Source organism: Uloborus diversus, chromosome 6 (assembly GCF_026930045.1).
Source record: "Uloborus diversus isolate 005 chromosome 6, Udiv.v.3.1, whole genome shotgun sequence".
Lineage (NCBI taxonomy): Eukaryota > Metazoa > Arthropoda > Arachnida > Araneae > Uloboridae > Uloborus > Uloborus diversus.
The window spans coordinates 134793758-134814858 of record NC_072736.1 but is presented as its reverse complement, the minus strand read 5'-3'; the positions used below and the strand labels follow the sequence as shown (position 1 = coordinate 134814858).

At 33.3% G+C, this 21101-nt stretch overlaps 1 protein-coding gene across 1 annotated transcript in view; it reads left to right on the top strand.

Moving 5' to 3' along the window:
• Window positions 1-21101, top strand: part of LOC129224995 (glutamate receptor ionotropic, kainate 2-like) — a 78900-nt gene that overhangs the window by 44142 nt on the left and 13657 nt on the right. The window contains exons 7-12 of the mRNA XM_054859543.1: window positions 2939-2947; window positions 7619-7771; window positions 10688-10792; window positions 11720-11839; window positions 18420-18611; window positions 19896-20088. Coding sequence (XP_054715518.1) covers window positions 2939-2947; window positions 7619-7771; window positions 10688-10792; window positions 11720-11839; window positions 18420-18611; window positions 19896-20088 — 772 coding nt within the window. The remainder of the gene's footprint in view (window positions 1-2938; window positions 2948-7618; window positions 7772-10687; window positions 10793-11719; window positions 11840-18419; window positions 18612-19895; window positions 20089-21101) is intronic.

Sequence of the window (21101 nt, the reverse complement as noted above, 5' to 3'; positions counted from 1 at the left end):
TATCGGAATGTCGGGTAAAGAAGATTAACTTAAGCAGAACCAGTACTTTTACTGTGCAAAACATAAAAGCTATATTTTTGGTTTTCTGTACAAGAAAGCATTTTGATCAATTACATCCCTATTTCGTTGCAAACCGGTGCAAAAAAAGTGTTGAACAGAGATTCATTTTCCAAATATTGACAATTTTAACATGATTCAGTGGATTACTCGGTAGATGAATACGCCAAATTTAAATCAAATTCAAAATTCGATTCTTGTCGCCAAACTTACCACACAACTTGGTGATATATAACCAAGTAGTCGCCGCATTGTAACATCACTCCAATTTGCATTAAAATTAGCATTCATTTGTCGAAAAAGAAGTGTGGAAAAGCCTCTTTTGGAACATTCGAATGCAACCAAAGGAAAAGGTGCACAACTAGACCCCACTCAAAGTTTACAAACGAAACTTAACCTTCTATGTCATACCATTTTGGAGTTATGCGAGATACATACCTACATAAGATACATACGCACATACAGACGTCACGTTAAAACTCGTGATAGTTAACTCTGGAATCGTCAAATGGGTATTTCGGACTTCTTCCATATGTTCTTAGGTTATATACACGCGCGGACGGACCGCGAAAACCACTCAATTTTTATTCACGGATGAGCAATTGAAAATTTAGGCTGATATTTCGGTGAAAAAAATTTTGCGATTACTATACTTCCTTTACTATGTAAAAGAAAGTAAACAGAAGAGAAAATATCTGACTCGTATCAAATTCAGTTTTTCAAACTGGCTAGGCTCAATTTTCTAGTAAATTTCACCGTTAATGACCTTCTAATTTCAGCTGGTTTTCCTATTTTTTAAGTATACAATTTTACAAGAGGTAAGCTGAAGAACGAAATAAAAAACAAATAATTCTCCCTATATACACTTTCGTCATAAAAAGTAAACACATAAACAAATAAAGTATCTTCTTTTAAACAATACAAAAGCGACTAGCATATTTGCCATTTTTTGTTAAACTGTTATCAAATAAAACTTAAACTTAGATTTTCATGTGGAATATTTTGTTTCTTATGTTTCATGAGTCATTTAATTAATATTCAAAACTTGGAGTTAGTTTAATCATAAATGATCGAGATATTAGGCTCTAAAATTTTGGTTGAACTTATTTGGTACACATACCTTAAATAAGTAAAATAAGGATAAAATTTATTTCACTTGCATTGCCAAATCGTAAACACGGTTCGACATTGCTACAATGATCTTTAGAGTCTTTAAAAAACTTAGTTATTTTTTCTGACTAGCAATAGATTGAATGTATGGTAAAGGAAAGAAGTTTAAACTATTTACTGGCCCATCTTTTTAAACATACACAAAAGGTTAAATGCACTAAGTGTCCAAAAAAAGAAAGTCGCTGTCGAATTTTAAACGTTCCGATTTTGGAAGGTGATTTGATGAGTATTACAGATATTTGCATTAATCTTTGCTCGATGCAAGCTTAAAACGCGGGCGTTGCACAAGAAGACTGTTTAGTTCGAAGTAAGCATGGCTGGAATCGGTAGTTGTGTTCGAGGAAATGATGTAACAGAGTTCAAAAAGGGGCAAATTGTTGGCCTGTACCAAAGTGGGAAAAAATGCAAAGACATAGTTGAAATTAGAGGTATAGGATTGCGAACTGTTCAACGCATAATTAAAAGGTGGAAAGATGGCAGAGAAGCTCTTGTTCGCGACATCTTTGTGGTCGTAAATTCATTCTGGACGAACGTGACCGGCGTTCTCTAAAGCGATTAGTGAAGAAAAATCGCAAGAAATCGAACATTCAACTCACAGCACTCTTCTACGAGGGAAGTAAAACAATTTCCAAGCTCACTATGCGACGAGAACTTCAAAAATCGGGACTAAGAAGCTATGTTGCAATAAGGAAGTCATTTGTGAGTGCCATTAATCGAAGAAAGAGACTGCAATTTGCAAAAGATCATAAAAATTGGACTGTTAATGAATGGGGAAAGGTCATGTGGTCCGATGAGTCAAAATTTGCGCTTTACCAAAATGACGGAAGTGTTAGGGTTCGAAGAGTGCCATACGAAGCAATGGACCTTACATATCTCGTTTCCACTATGCACTCTTTCGGAGGCGGTGTAATGATCTGGGGTTGTTTCTGTTCATTTGGACTAGGCTCGGCTGCATTGTGCACCAACCAAATGAAGTCTGCACAGTACCTTAACAGCTTGGATGATCATATTGTGCCATCTATGGACTTTTATTTTCCTGACGGTTGTGGTGTATTCCAAGACGATAACGCCAGAGTAAACCGGGCTATAATTGTTGAATATTGGTTCAATGAGCACGATGCATCATTTCAGCACATGATTTGGCCACCACAAAGTCCAGATCTCAATCCAATCGAGAATCTGTGGGACGTACTCAAAAAGGATTTAAGATCACACACCACACTCCCTTCATCTATCGAACGTTTAGGAGACCTCTTGATGGAATTGTGGGTGAAAATAAAAACGGATACTCTACAAAAGCTCACTGAAGCAATCCCACGGCGTATGAAGTCTGTAATACGCGCAAAAGGTGGTCCAACCAAATATTAAGGCATGCGACATATTTTTTTTTTTTTTTTTGGACACGTAGTGTAGTTGGGATTCTTTTTCTAAGGCTCTTTGAATCTAAACTGAAGGAGCCATTTCAATCAACGTTCACCGAGATTTTTCGCATGGAAATTTTTCTAACATGTGTGATTCTTTCTCTGCCCGAGATAAATTGTTTTTAAAAAATACTGAATGTTAAAATGCATGTAGATCTGCGCATGTTCTTAGCATTGTTTTGATACATGTGATTGCGCTGTTATTGCATTTTTACAACAGATTACTATTATTTTTTGGCGTATTGTTGTTTATTGTTTATTTTTGTGACTTCTTGCATGCTTGCGAGCAGAACTTCACGGTAAGTTTTATTAGCATAGAATGAATTTTTAATTTAAAAATCTCTTTTGTTTATTGTTATATATACTTTGTATGTATGTATTTAACGGTTATATATTTAATAGGTTATGTGTGTTGCCATATTGTTTACTTTTAAAACAAAGTTATTCTTTATGTGTTTGTTTAAAGCTGCAGATGCACTCTTTATAACAATAATTTCCAGAAGGAGGCCATTTTTTATTACTTCCTGAATGTAACTAAAAGATATACTAGGAGGACAATCTTCACTACTTGCTTTATTATGCATAAAATTACGATTAATGAAGAGTTGTGATTATGACTTGAGTGAATCAGAAATTAATTCTAATTTTATGTTATTTTTATAAGATTTGTTAAAACTGCAAGTAAGGAAATAGTTAATGGAACACTTTGAGTCAATATAAAGTTACTACACTCAATAAAAGAATGAAATGTATAAAAACATGAGTATCTGAAAAGAAATCTCAGGTTACAGATTTAGGAAGGAATAGAGAATTCAAAAAAAGACAAATTAATCGATGATGTGCAGCTACCAAAGTATACAACTACTAACTTAGTTTGGATTTAAATTAATGCACATTGTAATAGAAATTTTGCGTAGGAGTGAACCGATAGGTATCGGGAAGCCACATTTTTGTCAAAATACAATGTGAAAAATTATTTCCAGCTATATTTAAGCTACAGTCCAAAGATACTATTGAACAAGCTAAAAATAACTTTTCACATTTTATTTAGACTTAAATTCACCTGTTCTATTCCTCCTATATTGAATAGAGTTAGTCGTTTTACAATTAGATCTTTGGTGGGTTTTACAAAGGTTTTTAATTTTTAAGGGACTTTGTGCCTACAGTCACACAAATCAGACCATCAAAAACAGCGGTTGAAAATGTAGATGGGATTAAATTGTTAAGTTTTAGGTACTCATTAGCATTCAACTTACAAGAATTTTGGTAGCATCAACCAGACGAAGTTTTTTAAAAACATAATTATCTAATGTTTAACTTATCTCGCGCAACGTGAGTAGAGCCAAAATTAATATAACTAATTTATTTATGTCTAAGACTATTTACGAATGAGATAAAAATACGAATATATTAACGCAACAGAAAACTGACTCTTTACAATGAGAGTAGCTGATTGAAAAGGTTGTACTTTAAATGAGATACCAAAAATGTGATACTTTTAAATGGTTTAAATCTGAAACAGAGCTACAGAATACATATTAAAGCAGTAGACTCAAATTTTTCGACCAATTAAGCAGATTCAGCAGAGCTGCAAAAAACTACCAAGCGTGGTTGGAACTGAAAAAGGGGAGGAAGCAAATGAGGCGAAGTGGCAAGAGTTATATATAAATGGCAATTTGCAAATTCGGTTATTTGACGTGATCTTGTTGCAAGAAGAAAAATTGAATGAAATTAAAACAAATTTAAAATTAATGCTTGAAGTACTTTTTCAAGATAATTTAGTTCAATTTGTAACAGAAAACTTTACGTTTAAACATGACGTTTAAATAAACCGCAATGTTTTCATGAATAAAAACTATGACTTTTCATTCCAGTAGCCTGGAAAGAAAAACTTAAGTGTACTATATTTTTCCTCAGGTATTAAAAATTAAAACTTTTTCCAGCCAACTTACGGACAGAGAAAACATTTTGTAAATAAGGTTTAAGTTTTTGCTTTTTATCCTTACTTACAACTGGATTTGTGGTGAACCCATTTTTTTTCCCTGGTCCGCAAAACGATGAGATAAGATTTTCTGAGTCAGGCATAGTGTTTAACTTATCAGGAATAATGGCTTCGACCGAGTCCACTTCGCCTTTTTTTTCTCCAGCCAACTGTTGAAGCCAATGTATCTGTTGGCTGAAAAAGACGACTGGATGGACTCAAACGAAGAAACTATGCCTCAAAGGAGAGGAGATCATAAGGAGACGAAATTTCTGCGAAGAGTCTCAAATGTGACTTGTCAGTTTTTATTATCGTTAAAGCTTCAAAATCACATTGACATAAAACTAAGGAGTAAACTCTATGTGTTTACTACATTTCTACTAAAATTCAAGGTAGTTGAAGATTTTTTTAAAGCGTAAGCACACTTGGAAATTATCCTAATGAAATACGTACAATATCAATTTTGAAGCTGGATTTGATGTGAATATTGTAACAAATAAAGTAAACTTCAGTAAATAAAACGACACAATCTACAGAATGAATCTAAAAACTAATGTAGGGAAATTTGCTGTGTATTGCAAAGTTTTGCGTGAACGCTTCAACTGCCTGTAACATTTTAGTTTATGAGGATGCGACATAGAAAGCGTACATTATTTTAATTAAGCACCAAATAAATGACAAACAAAATACAATAGATAATCTTTTCTTATTACGCAGTATTTGTTTTAAAAGATTTTTATTCGAAGTGGTATGCATTTTTTGTAAATTAGAATATCAATTCGTACTGTTTTATTTTCTTTTTCATAAAATTTCCAAAAATTATGCCAAAATCAGATTTTATAATCAAACTAAAGGCATATAAAACACGAAAACAACTTAATTTCTCTTCATAAAACATAAAAAAAAAAAACATCGCCTTTTTGTACGGGTACCATTGATCCTAGCAAAGAACTGAACTCGAGTTTAATCTAAATTTAGAGAGTCATAAGAATAAGCATCACCATTGAAAAGTGAAATCTCTGCCAAAATTACGCTTCTGTTCAAAAGAATTACACGAATAAACTGTTTAGCCTATTTGCTGTGTGTCATTTAACACGATTTTTTGAAATTTCATTATATATGTTTATAACTAATAAAACTTGCTAAGGGATCCAAGTTTGTTAATTGAGAAGACTCATCATATACAAATGCCATGTTGCATGAATGCTTGAAAGTGCTGCTTTGTTTGGTTTATCGTTGGAAAATCATTCTCAATGCGTTCCATATATTTATCCCGGGAAAAGAATTTCGAATAAATGCACCTCACCTTCTTTTCAATTAAATAGTTAATTCATGGCAAATCATTGTGTATCTTTAAATTTTGTACTCTGTCTGAGACAGTAAATGGAATACTCAATTGAAACACAATGGTAGCTATGAGACGTCTTCGACAAGGGATTCTAACCAGTAATAGGTCTTTTTGTAGCACCTGCAGGGTCAACAAATACTGAATGAGTGAGCAAAATCTGTCAAAACCTTGCTTTTCAGAAATTGTAGATCCTTTTGCCGTCAGGGACGTAGCCCAGGGTGCACCACTTGAAGGTAGACCTGCGTTGCATCCTTCAAGGTAATCATACACTGTTAAAAATTCAGGAAACTTTTATGGTGAATATCACTGTAAAATGGAGTGTTTACAGTAGAGAAAAAAATTCACAGTGAATTGTACCGAAAACATTAAACGATTGCACCACCAATTAATGCACCACGTGACTTACAGTGCAGAGTACATAACACGTATTTCCCCTTGATCGATGCGGCCCAACTCGTATGGTGGGCAGCAAAACCGCCTGCCAATCCGAAGGTCCCGAGATCGAACCTGCAGTTCGCATTTTGCGTTTTTTAACTCTCATTTATTCTACTCTAAAATTTTACTGTAAAATAGGATTTTACGGTTAAAGTTACTGGCAACTTGGATGCCAGTAACTTTTACCGTAAAATTTCAGGAATTTTTTTAACAGTGTATCCGGCCTTATTCACTACTCGATTTGAAACTCGGTCCGTCACATGAAACTGCAAACGATACGTTCTTGCGACTTTATTCAACAGCCGATTTGAACCACCGTCAGACGCACAAAACTCCAAACGTTGCATTTTTGCAATCTTAATTATTTGCCGGTTATAATCTCATTCAGATACCCAAAACTCCAAACGTTGCATTTTTACGGTCTTATTAATTTGCCGGTTCTAATCTCATTCAGACACCCAAAACCCCAAACGTTGCACTTTCGCGATCTTATTAATTTGCCGGTTCTAATCTCATTCAGGCACCCAAAACTCCAAACGTTGCAGTTTTGCGGTCTTATTAATTTTCCGGTTCTAATCTCATTCAGACACCCAAAACTCCAAACGTTGCATTTTTGCGGTCTTATTAATTTGCCGGTTCTAATCTCATTCAGACACCCAAAACTCCAAACGTTGCAGTTTTGCGGTCTTATTAATTTGCCGGTTCTAATCTCATTCAGATACCCAAAACTGCAAACGATGGATTCTTACGGTCTCATTCAAAAGCCGATTTAAACTCCTTCGTTCGAAGCCTTTTTCAATCAATAAGAAAGCTTTAATCAGCAGTTCGAATATCAGACGGAGGTTTGATTTGGCTGGTAATACAACCGGTTATTGGTTGAAGAAACCTTTGATCGGCGGTTCACGTGTCTGACAGAGGTTCTAATCGGAAGGGAAATATGACCGTTATTGATTAAAGTTGACTTCGGCCTGTGGGCCGGATATCTGACTGAGGTTTGAAAAAGCTGGTGAATACAACAGTGGCACACTTTTTAAGCCGAAAAGTTTGAAGGATTGTCCCATTTTACTTTCACTAAAAAAATGGTTTCGACCGAGTTTTTAGTGTGCCTGGGCCTGTAGAACCCAAAACTATTTTTAATAGTGTACATTACTCGTAAAATATACATTTAATTATTTGCTTTTTTTTATTTTCTTCAAAAAATGGCAGACGGAAGTGGCTTTGGTGTATGACGCGGTGTGGACCTTCGCGACGGCTTTAAACACGCTCGAGAAAGGCCAGCGACTGCAGGTCAAATCCATCTCTTGTAAAGACGAAGAGCCTTGGTCGTATGGGCTAAAACTTTCTAGACACATGAGAGGAGTAAGTGTTTTTCATTTTTAAATAAAATGTGTTTTTAATTGTTAATCAAAATGTAGGTTTGATTGTAAGTGTTTCGTTGCAATCATCTTGCTGAATTTCTTGATTTTTTTCAATAATAATTTACCAAATTCTGTGTGCTATAACGTTTGAGTATGACTTTTCTTTCAACTAAGAAATTGCTTTAAAAATTTCAATTTATAAATTAATTTTAGGACTTCTTTTAAAAAAGGTGTCTAAATGAAAAATCTTTACAATTAATACATAAGAAGCATAATATCGGTTCCCAACCAGTGGTTCCCGAACCCCTAGGGTTCGCTTGAGTTTTTAGGGGTGTTCGCGAAAATAATATTGTAATGGTGGAATTTTAATATGCTAGTTTGAGATGAAGTTTTCAAGAGTTTTTAAACTGTCATTTATTCATTTGTCTCTTGCCCATTCGTTACTTTTTGAATACAATTGTTAGCATACTTGCTTACCTATTTCGAGTTCAAGAAGGTATACATTTTGAGATTCTAATTTTACAGGAAAAGCCGGCTGGTGGCGTGACGGTTAGGCGTTGGCCTTCTACGCCTGGGGCCCCAGGTTCTGACCTGGGTGTCCAGTCGGTGGATTTTCGAGATGCAGAAAATCATCAGTGCCCATGTCGTATGATTATGCGGCATGTAAAAGAGCCCTTGGGTATTCGTTTGGCTTAGAATATCCCTCGGCTGAATTAAATTCCTAGTGCGATTTCGCATCAAATGAGAGCCCAGGTGCCTCCATCTGGTGGAAACTGGGCGTCAAAAACACTACTGTGTCATGCATCAGCGCCTTAATGGTGACACACGAAAGACTGATACATTGTTGGGGAGCGCACTAGGTCTGGTTATGGCCCAGACGCCTCTTGAGGTGGGTCTCTTATATAGCCCCATTGGAAAGAAAAAAAATTACAGGAAAAAAAAGCATTTATTAATCTGAGACAATTGTGACAAAAGTATTTTTAAATATCATTCTTTGATTTACTTTTTCATTCAGTTATACAGATAAATGAACTGTTGTGTCAGAAAAATATATTTAAAATTTTGTTATTCTTTTGGACAACGTTTGTGTATGAAAAAAGATTTTCGAGATTATATAGAGGCAAACACAGAAGCAAATTAAATGCTGAACCTAATGAAAGCCTGAAACTTGGATACTTTATGTATACTTTAAACTTTTTTATTCCACAACTGCTCCATTTAAAACCTGCCACCTGTCTTTTAAAAGTTCACTGAAGTTTAACAAAGAATAACCAGTGGGTTTGTTTTTTATGGAATTTGTTTTGCATTCATTTTCTAGCTATCATTTCAGTTTGTTGCAATGTCTTGTACTTCTATATTTTGCAATTATATTTTTATTCCTGTTATGAATTACTCAGAAACATAACTATAAAAATTCTCCGAAATTGTGTGTGCGCGCACGCGCTTTTTTTTTTTGGCTTGTTGTTTAATACTTACTGCACGAGGGGTTTGCCAATTTCTTTTTGATGCTAGAAGGGTTTCGCAGGGAAAGGAAGGTTAGGAACCGCTGCTCTAAAATATTCTCTTGAACATTTTATTACATTTCACACTGGCATGTGATTTTTGTTTACTGTTCTGTTTTGCTGAAACTGAAGTTTTGCAGCTTCCTCTATTCTTGTATTATATTTTTTTTTTACACATCACTACATTTAATTATTTTTTTAATTCATAACTTATCTTACAGAATTGTGTATCACGCGATCTGGCACCATTGCCAATCATGCCATATCACGCAATAGATATTTAGAGTACATAAATCCAATTACATGTTAATAAAACATGTAAAAAATATAAGTAATTTATTTTAAAAGCAAAAAAATCTAAATTTAAAAAAATAAAACAATCGTCCGTCACACGAAATACTCAATTTCCAGCTCAGCAATGAATGTGTGGATTTTTCTAAATCAAGGTTTTGCTGCACTCAGCAGTCTATACTTATAAAAAGATGACAGTTTTGTTTGTGTGTGTGTGGTGCACTGCGCGTTCAAACGATCAGACCTAAAAACATGTTATTTGGTAAAGAGGTGTACAGTAGAGTCTCAAAAATCCGAGTCTTGAAAGTTCGAGGTTCCGCTTAATCCGAGGTGCTTCAATCGCATTTTAAATTTATTTTTTTATTTACTCAAAAAATGATTTCATTAAAATATGAAAATAGAAATTTTGTTTCTGTAAAACTAATTAATTTCCTACAGGAAACAAGGAAAAGACATTGAGAAGTTTGTTTCCACAACTCCCAAAGAGACACGAAATATTCAACAAAAGGATATGCATTACGACTGCAAGATATGTATTCAAATATGTCTTTGAGATAATAACTTGATACGCAAAATTGGCATTGATTTTCGACAAAGAATGTGTTAACATCCCTTTTGGAGTATCTGATTGCAATTAAAAAGTAGGTGCACAACTCGACGCCACACGAGTTTCAAAAAGAAAAATTTTCACAACTAACCGTTTTTGTGTTAAAACTCATCGAAATGGTATTGGGCGCAGTCAAAATGCATGTTTTGGTTTGCTTAAAATTGCACACATAAATACGCACTGATATCGCGAAAAACTAAAATCATAATTCGTTTAGACGCAATTAAAGCGTAAATTTATGTTGAAATTTGAGTAATGAAATTTGCGTGAAGAAAATACTTCTTTTTCTTTGACCAAAGAAATAAAACGTGTCCCTCCTATGTCTTCCAAATAGTGGCAATTGTCAATCTGGAAGAACTTTCCGGATAATCTGGGTTTTCAGTAACCCGAGGTGATATGAGCCCCAATTAACTCCGATTTTCGATACTTCACTGTAGTTTGTTCCAACGTTGTGCACTTTGAAACCCGATTTTTGAATATGTGTATGTATATGTGTAATATTCTGTTTTAACTTTAGGTGGAGCTGCAGGGGCTGACAGGCCGAATCGTGTTTGATGGGAAAGGATTGCGCACTAATTTTACTGTAAAAATTCAAGATCTCACTCACCTTGGACTAAAAGAGGTATTTTCTGCATTTCATTTTTTTAAACAGTTGTAAATTCAATGGAAACGTATTTAGCTCTTTTTCTTTTTTAAATCAGAGTTTTTTTAAGTACCATTATTAGTTTATGTGCCTGTTTTTTTGCCCTTTTCAGTAATGCGTTTTCATGTTTTCTCTTTTTACCTATTTATTTTTGTTTTACTCATTCATTTATTTATTCATTCATTATTTGGAGAAAAAATATAAAAGGACTCTCATTCTGTACATCATAACTAAGTTTGCACTTTTACATAATCAACAAGGTCATTTTTAGGATTACGTTTTGACATCAAAACCAATCGAAAGCTGTTAAATATGTATTTGCATTATTGTCAATTAAATTAATAAGTTCAGTCAAAGTAAATGTATAAATTTTCTTTTAAATCAAGTTGTTATGCTATAAAAATAGTTATGAATATTAATGTAAAATTCAGTTTTTTTTTTTTTCTCAATCTAAGAGCCAATACTGCAATCATAAGGTAATACTCATGATAATATTAGGGAAATACCCCCCCCCCCTTTTTTTTGGCTGTTTTAGAAATTTAGGCAGGGAAAAATAAATCAACAAATAATAAGCGTTTAAATTTCACGTTAAACATATTTGTAATGGAAATAAGGGTATGCGGACAAAGAATCGTTTTCGTATAGTTTTAATGATTTTTTTTGAAACTGTAGTTCTAGAAATGCAAGTTTAAATGATATTCGTTTATGTTAGGGGGAGAGTGTTCGGAAACTCTATAATTCTACCGAAATTGAAGTTCTAAGAACGTAAATTCGCCCCTCCGTTAAAGAATTCCTGGATCCGCTCTTGAAGTGCATCCATGCCCGGGCCGGTATTCGAACCAGGGACCTCCCCATCGCAACCTGTTTTCTTATCTCGACATTTATACATTCAATTTTCTATTTCAGGTCGGAGAATGGGACCATAATTCTAATGGCGTGATTCGGAAGACGGGAAACTACACACGACAGCTCGAAGAAGTTTCCAACAGTCTGAGAAATAAGACTTTGACCATTACGACAATTTTGGTTGGTATCAAGATTCGTCTTCAGTTATCTAATCGGTAACCACATTGCCACAGTTTCATCACTTAACGGGGAAATGTTGGATAGGGAATAAATATTAGGCAGATATTGACCAAGGAAACGGGCATATAGGAATCCTGTTAATTTCATCATCAGCCGGGAAGGAGGGAGAGAAATTATAGTTACAGTGAACTCTCGATAACTCGAAGTCCCAAAGAAACGGCTAAAATGTTCGAGTTATTGGTAGTTTGAGTTATGTTAAGTTTCCACAACAGTCTCAAGAGTTTGGGACCCTTATGAAAACTTCAAGATAAAGAAGTATTAGAGTTATAAGCTTCGAGTTATCGAGATCCGACTGTATTTATCGTTATGAATTATACAGTGTTATTCATAATTAGCTCCGGGGTTTTGAAGGGCTGCAGTAAAAAAAAAAAAAAACGAATAGAGCATACAAGAACATTTGAAAGGATTCACAAACAATTCAAGTTTTATTTACATATCTTATAGTTGTTGTATGTGTGAACTCTTGGTCACACGGCGTAGATCAATGCGACAGCCTAATACCTGCAAAGGGGAAATATTTGGACAAGGAATAAGTAGTATTAGACTGCTGTGGGCCAAGGAAACGGGTAGTTCACATTTGAATCCTGTTTATTTCATTGCCAGACCGAGGAAGGGAGGAATCGTAGTAGTTTATCGTTATGAATTATACTATGTTATTCATAATTCCCTGTGGAGTTTTAACGGGCTGAGATAGAAAAAAAAAACGAGTAGAGAAAACAAGAACGTTTGAAAGGATACACAAGCAGTTCAAGTTTAATTTACATATCTTACAGTTGTTCCTTGTTCACACGGTGTAGATCAATGCGATAGTCATATATTTCTGTCACTCTGCCAAACGTGGTTCTATCAACTCTTTTGGCAGCATGTGTTATCCATTCGCGTATTTTTATTAAATCACGCGGTAAAAGAGATTTGACAAAGTGGTAGTTTAGCTATACACACAAGAAGAAGTCCACATAAGCAGCACATGCTGTTAATAAGATTGATAGTATCATGTTGAGTAGAGTGTGGCAGGAACTAGACAATTGCATTGATCATGCTATGTGATTACGGGTTTTACGCGTAGAATCTTTGTAAGAGACTCAAAAGAAACTTAGTCTGTTTCTGTATTATTTCATTTTTTAAGAAGTATTCCACTTATATATGTTTATTTTTACTATGATGTTCCAAAACCAGGACTGCGGAGTCAGAATCGGAGTCGTAGAGTTAGAGTCGGATTGTTTTTGATTTATTCAAAACCGAAATCAGGAGTCAAAAGCTTTAAAATTCCAAGAGTCGAAGACTATCATTTTCAATCCGAATGGACATTTTCCTCAACTCTGCAAGGACTGCGGAGTAATAGACGGAGTTATGGAGTCGAACTGATTTTGGGGTTAAAGAGTAAGAGTTGGAGTCGAATGTTCTTTCATTTCAGGAGTTGGTCGTTCTCCCTTCTATACCATAGCGCTGTTTAAAATCCCGAAAAGAATTATGAGTAATCCTGTATTTATCTTAGCTATGTATAAAGTCTTCCAAAAATCGATGGTAAAAACAGAGCCATTTTTTTCGGGGGAGGGGGGTTGATTAATACATATTTTATAAAAATTCCGCGGACATGACATCGGGTATAACGTCTTCCCCAAGAGTTTCCGTCGGTACCGGGCTGCATATAAGCTACCTTTACTCCTGTTCGGTCATAGGAAAATTTCGGGCCCTCTCATTGGCTTATTCGAGTGTCAATCAAAGCTTCAAAGACGCCATTGTAATATTGCTAGTCGTCTTTCGCACTGTGTTTCTTGTTTGTAATCTGCTAAATACGAATAAGCATTTGCAAATGATATCTTTAATTGAATGTTGCTGGCAAAACCAGCATTATTATTTCCAATCAATTTCATTCTTTACAAAACAAATGAAAGCTGCCTTTGAGCAAGGCGCCATCTTTGGGCAAAAAATGCATGTTTGACGAAATTGTTTTGATTTAAATTGAAGTTATTTTAAAAATAATTCTCATGGTAAATTATTTTGTAGATGGAAAAGAGCGAGTTCTGCAATTTTTCATATTCTTAATGATATTTAATGCAATTTAAACAGCTCTTCTTAAAGAAATTATTACCATTTAACTTAATAATAAATACTTCTAGTGAATAATTTAATACATAATAATTTCTAATATAATTTTCTCTTGTGCCAATTTATTTCTAGCTAATTTCTATTGAATATGAGTTAGCATTCAAGAAAAAGACCTTTAATTGAGTAGTGAGTGCATCTGGAAAAAGTTCCTTTTTGTTTTAGAAGAATTTCTTTCTTTACAAAAAAAACTAAAAAAAAAAAAAAAAAATACTAATAATCCTTTACTTCAAAGATTATGTTTAAAAGAATCAGCAGTTCGCGCACTACTATTGGATAAAGTCAGCTGAACAAAATATCATATCGTTATTGGTCAAAAGCTTTATAAAGCTCTCTAACAGGTTGTCCATTTTTTATGTTAAATCCGTTTTTTTTATCTATATTTTGTTTATGTTATCGTTCATTGGTTGGATTGCTTTATTTGTGTCTTCACTGGTTAAATTCATAATCCTGAATTAAATTATAAATAGTCGATGTGTGTACTCTTTATAAAATGTTAAAACAATTGAGATGTCTGTATTTAAAAAAGAAAGGCTTCTACGTTCATTAAATTCAATTTTTTTAAATACTTCAAAATTTTTTCAATGAATGTATGATATTTAATGTATTTGAATGATTACATTCAAATTGCTTCAGAACTATTCATGAAACCACGAAGGTCTTATCAGCAGTACAGCAAAAAAAATAAGGAAAACTTTTTTGCTAATTTTGCTGAAAATATTTAACAGCTGCAGTTCTCTTCATGGGCCAGTCTAAAAAATTTCGCTGTATTTTTTATTACAATGCATTAAAAGTCATATATTGATTTCAAAATTGTCTCAAAAATGGTTGAGTTTTCAAGTTTTAGAATTTTGTGAAACTTTTTTTTCCCCCAAATGTATTTAAGTTAAATAGTAAATGAAACTACATTAAATTCTCTTGAATTGCCGCATCAACTGTGAGTGATAATTTTTTTTAATTAATAATAAATGAATTAAGGTAACAAACGGTGCGATTTCTGAAAGTTTGACTTGAAATAACATATAATTTTACATTATGAAACATTGCTTTTTAATGTTATTTTCAATTATTTCATTCAAGAGTTTAAATTACCTATTCCTTTTTACATAACTTTAAATATTATGAAGAATATTAAAAGATAAAGAATTTGATGTTTAATTTAAAAAAAACTTACATTGAGAATTAGTTGACAAATGAGTTAAATTAAACTCCAATAGCTCCTTCTTCAAAAGCGCTATTTTTTGCTTAAAGATAATGCTATTTATTCGTTTAATTATTTATTTTACAGGTTTTTTTTTTTTTTAAAGCAGAGAATTATTTTATTTTATGAGTTGTAAAAATTAGAAGGAGACAAGAAGGATATGTTTGCCAGACTCACTCAAAATTCAATTGGAAGTCTTATTCTTGAATGCTAACTTATATTCAATAGAAATTAGCTAGAAATAAATTGGCACAAGAGAAAATTATATTAGAAATTATTATGTATTAAGTTATTCAGTAGAAGTATTTATTATTCAGTTAAATGGTAATCATTTCTTTAAGAAGAGCTGTTTAAATTGCATTAAATATCATTAAGAATATGAAAAATTGCAGAATTCGCTCTTTTCGATCTACAAAATAATTTACCATGAGAATTATTTTTAAAATAACTTCAATTTAAATCAAAACAATGTCGTAAAACATGCATTTTTTGCCCAAAGATGGCGCCTTGCTCAAAGGCAGCTTTCATTTGTTTTGCAAAGAATGAAATTGATTGGAAATAATAATGCTGTTTTTGCCAGCAACATTCAATTAAAGATATCATTTCAAATGCTTATTCGTATTTAGCAGATTACAAACAAGAAACACAGTGCGAAAGACGACTAGCAATATTACAATGGCGTCTTTGAAGCTTTGATTGACACTCGAATAAGCCAATGAGAGGGCCTGAAATTTTCCTATGACCGAACAGGAGTAAAGGTAGCTTATATGCTACCGGGCTCAGCGCCGGACTCTCACCACTCGTAAAAAGATAGCCGGATGTAGATAGGTAGGTACATATAACGATAGTAGGGGAATGTGGGGCAAACTTAACTTAATCAGTTTCTCTATTATTTCATTTTTTTTAAATATATTCCCCTTTGATTTTTTTTTTCAAAATCAGGATTATGGAATCAAAGTTGGAGTCGTAGAGTCGGAGTCGAGCAAAGTAAAACACAAAGTAAACAACTTTTTCCTAATGAAGTAATTTCCATTTGATTATTAGAAATATTTCGCATCAAACGAATAAATAAATGAAACAATAGACAAATAAATAAAGTAATAAATGAGTAAATAAAAAGTGAATGAATAAGAAATTAAGTGAATGAATACATAAATGAATTAATAAATTAAGGAACGTGAATAAATTAATCGGTAAATTAATACCTGAGTGATTTAATAAATAAATGAAAAAAGAAAGGAAAGGAACTATTTCGCCTGCTCCTTTCACCCCTGCGTGCACTTGACACACTGTATTAAACATTTACAATCAAAACATACTTAATATTAACTAAATAAGTACTGCACTGGACATCAGAAGAACGCAATCGATATTAAAAAAGTAAATTACAAAAACTTTTTAACTATACAATGGCAAAAATTACTTTTCATAAATTATAAAATATACCAATATGGGTGTCAAAGTTTGAAAATCACTTGCATACCTATGTACATTGTACAATGATCTTTAGAACAATTTATTTTTCGTCTGGAATTAAAAAAAAATATTGCTGGATAGGTGGCGCTGCAAACTGTTAAAATATTTTACTGTTTCACTTGACCCACTATTTCACTTCACCCAAAATTTCCCTTCACACAGCTAGTTGTTTAACGCAGGACTGTGGAGTCGGAGTCGGGCCGATTTTGGGGTAAAAGTGTCGGAGTCGGTGGATAACATGCCGACTTCGATTCCGGGCTTCTTTTTTTCCGTAATTTTCACTGACTCTCCATACATTTAAAAAAAAAAAAAAACTAACTACCAATTGGTTCTTCTTATGAATGAAAATTTAGTAATAAGAAAATAAATGCCACTGGCAACTAGCTGGCTTCTTTATTTATCGAACTTTCACTTTCTGTAATATCTACCTTCCCCGACCCGCTAGTTTGCTTGTTTTTATAACTTTCTTTAACAAAAAACAACTGTCAACAAAGGTTTTGCTCCCTAATATTTTGTTAGTAGAAGCAGTTTTCAAATCGAAAATGATCGCTTTCAAATAACTTTTTTTACGTTGATTTCAGTTATAAAATAGTAAAACAAATGTAGCCCTGAGGCAAGTCGAGGCCCGTAGCCTGAGTCGAAACCTCTGAGTAGCGACAAGTTCAATTAAGTTTTCGCGCGAAATCACTAAGCAAAAAGATCCAATAAAATGTAAGCAATGTTTTTTAAGTCTTAAGACTATTCTACGAACTTGGTTGCAAGAAAGATTCTTTCTCTAAAGTAACAGCTTTCTAAAACTAAATTCACATTATTTGATCAACATTTATTTGTTAAACATTAAAAGGGGAACAAATTAATCCTTCTCATTCTTTCAAAAAATGGTGTATAAAATCGCTAACTGCAAATTGCAGAGCAAGATCGCTAACTGCGATCTTGCTTATAGCAGCTGTCCAAACGAGGCACGAAAACAAAAGAAATTGCATACAAGACAAAGTAATCGTTTTCGCCGCTCGCGGCGCTGCCCTCCTAGGGTCGCCTTGCAATGTATTTGGATGGTTATTTTAGTCTACCAAGACTTAAACATTTATACGTCTTGAAATCGAACCTACACACAGGTTATTTTACTGTAGTTATTCCTTTAAGTCCCGCAAGTAACCCCAGGAGGTCAGCGCCACAGTGGCAGAAAATATAAGTTCTTGTTATACGCGCTTTTTCTCCCCTTGGGACAGCCGCTAAAGGAAGATAGCAGGTAGCCATGATTCAAATCACCAAGGCACTGCCAAGCGTTTGTTCTACGTACGAGTAAACTAGTTGAGTCGACTCGGTTCAGTTTTAACAGCGTTGTGGAAACGAATAAAGTCGACTAAATAGAAGAAAAGTTCTTTCAACCAAGTTGCCTTGTGTTAACAAGAAAAACGAAAATCAAAGAGTTGACAGGCTACTTTTTCGAAAAGTTTAACCACCTTGTAGGAGGCTCTAAAGGGGTAAAATGCCAAATTATTTTTTATAAAAAAGGGAAGAAAAAAGGAATTTGTAAAAATGTACAAACACATTGAAAGCATTGATTTTTTAAGCCCCTTATCACGAGTTTAACATGACAATTGTCAAATAATTTGAATGAAATGAATATTTCAAGACCAAAATACTATTTATTCTTCTTCTTTTTTTTAAATTTTTTTTAATGTTTGCAAGTTGTCTTTGCACCAGTTTGTAAAATGCTCTATATTTTAACTGTAGAACGACCCTTATATGATAAGAGTTGAAGACGAAAATGGCGTCTCTTATGAAGGCTACTGTGTTGATCTTATTAAGAAGATCGCAGAAGATTTAAAATTTCAATACAAGATCAAAGAAGTTGATGACGGCAGTTACGGTAGAAAAAATGAGCTGGGAGAATGGAATGGTATGATTCGAGAACTTATAGACGGGGTATGATTTTTTAATTTACTTCTTGATTAATTTGTAGAATCCTATTGATACAATGTGAGAATACGTGATCTAACAAAAGCTCATTTTAATTTAAGGAAAACAAAAACAACTTAAATCGAATTATTCTATTATATTTCTACGTTTTTTACTTATCGTCGGCCAAACATTTCTTATGTTATTTTAATTCTATTGCATTGGCAACACATAGTTCTGTGCTTTTGCTTTTAGAATACGGAAGAGAAAAATAGATGGTATATACTTTTGTGAAACACCGATTTGGCTGTTTTAGATCTGGAATTTGTTTTTGTCTATTATCTCAGTTTTAGTGTATCACGTCAAGTTTTTTTTTTTTTTTTTAATCCTTAACGGCCTCAAAGCGAACAATTCTCAAAATGTACGACATTAAAAAAATATATAACACAATAAGGTTATTTGGTAAACAACAATTACATTTATTGAATGCACAATTTAAATAAAATTAACTTTATTTTGTTGCTGAACACATAATTATTTACGTTACTTGCTGAATATTCAGTTTTTAGCCGTAACAATAAAGAAAATTAAAATGTGTTATAAAACTAAAAAAATGTTTCGGAAAATAAAAGATTTTTCTTCAATTTAAAAAGAACTGTGTCAGTCACTAGAATAACAGGTAGGTCTCTTTTAAATCACGCTCTACCTCGAAAAGTGGACATATTTACAGAAGATGCAAAGAAAAAAAAAAACCTGACTTATTAGAAGAAAACTAATTCTACAATTTTATAATCAGCATGCCTATTTTTACTCCAAATTAACTAAAAATTTAATTCAGCAGACATTTTGCTGAAAAATATTCCCCAGTGTACGCTGCATATACATTTAATAACAATAACCATATAGATAGTTTCAGTAACGTAAGACTTAGTAGTTTTAGTACAGCCAGCCATGGCTTCCTGATATTGAATGTACTGAAATTAATTACTGCGTAGCCTTATTTACAATTAATAACTAGTTATTGTAACCGGTTTAGCTAGAAAAACAGATTAAAGTTTAAACTTATAACTTATAGCCTTGTTTACAAAACTTTGCACCACGCATTGCGAAATAACTTTACAAATTGTTAGATGTTTAGTAATTTTACGAAATGGCGCTATGAGAAAATATAAATTCCAAAGGCGTAATGAAAAAGACTTCTTGACGCAAAAAGGTCGGGGACCGCTGACGTAGGGATACTGCATTGACTTTTGTAACGTTCCAGAAAGTTAATTTTAGGGTAAAAACTGATTCAGTTCATTTATTTCGCAGAAAGCAGATATGGCAATTGCCGATTTAACCATCACCTACGTTCGGGAAGAGGCAGTAGACTTCACCATGCCTTTCATGAATCTCGGCATCTCCATTCTCTTCAAGAAGCCCACTAAGAAAGTTCCAAAACTCTTTTCATTTCTTTCCCCTTTGTCCGTAGAAGTTTGGCTCTACATGGCCACAGCTTTCCTTGGTAAGTAGCTAAAACCTTTGTTTCATTAAACCTTTTAAATATGGCAGTAGTATTCATTTAAAATTTTTTTGATAGAAATACCAGTAAGAATATAGTGTAAACATTTGACTATGCGTTTAAAAAAAATTATATAACCATATTAACTAAAGATTGACAATGATCTTAACATGGTAGGATTTTTTTTTTCTATTCATTAATGTTTTTAACTTCATGTATATTTATTAAGTTCCGTTTTCACTTGCAAGACAACCGTTAGTCGTAGATGCATATTTCCAACTGCAAAAATGTTCAAAATCAAATGCAGAGTTAAGATATTGAAAATTTGAAGCAAAAGTAAAAATAAGTAAAACAATACAAAATTAAACTTCTTATATGGGCCCCAGGTCCCTTAAATTGTATTTAGGGAAATAATCTCCATTGAAAAATGATTCCAATATAGAAAGTTTGGAATTAGTACGACCAATATTTATCGAAATATGAAACGCAGCGTTTTGTGACTTACACCACTTTACACTCGCCGTCAAAAACACCTTTTGGGGAGGAAATATAGCGGTTAACAAGTGTTTAAAATGATGTGTGCACAGAGTGTGGTTTTTCAAATTGTTTGAGGTTTTTCTGTGTGTTTTTGCGTATCACGGCATAACATTTACATTTTTTTTTTTTTTGAATATCAATACAAAAATATAAATACCTTGTTTTTTTACTTTGACAACCTGACATTCTTCTGAAAGGGCGATAAGTTCCAATCTCATCTTCTGTATGGTCCATTAAAACTTTAAACTGGAATATTTCCTTGAGTTTTGGTCACACAACTGTCAAGTTTTTTGTGTCAGCAATAGTTTTCAATGGAGATTATTTCTCTAAATATAAGTTAGAGAACCTAGAGCCGGTATAAAAAGTTTTTTTTTACCCATTTTTATTTTTGCTTCAAACTTTCAATATCTTAACTCCGCATCTGATTTTGAACATTTTTGCAATTGGAAGTATGCATCTAGGGCTAACGGTTGCGAAAA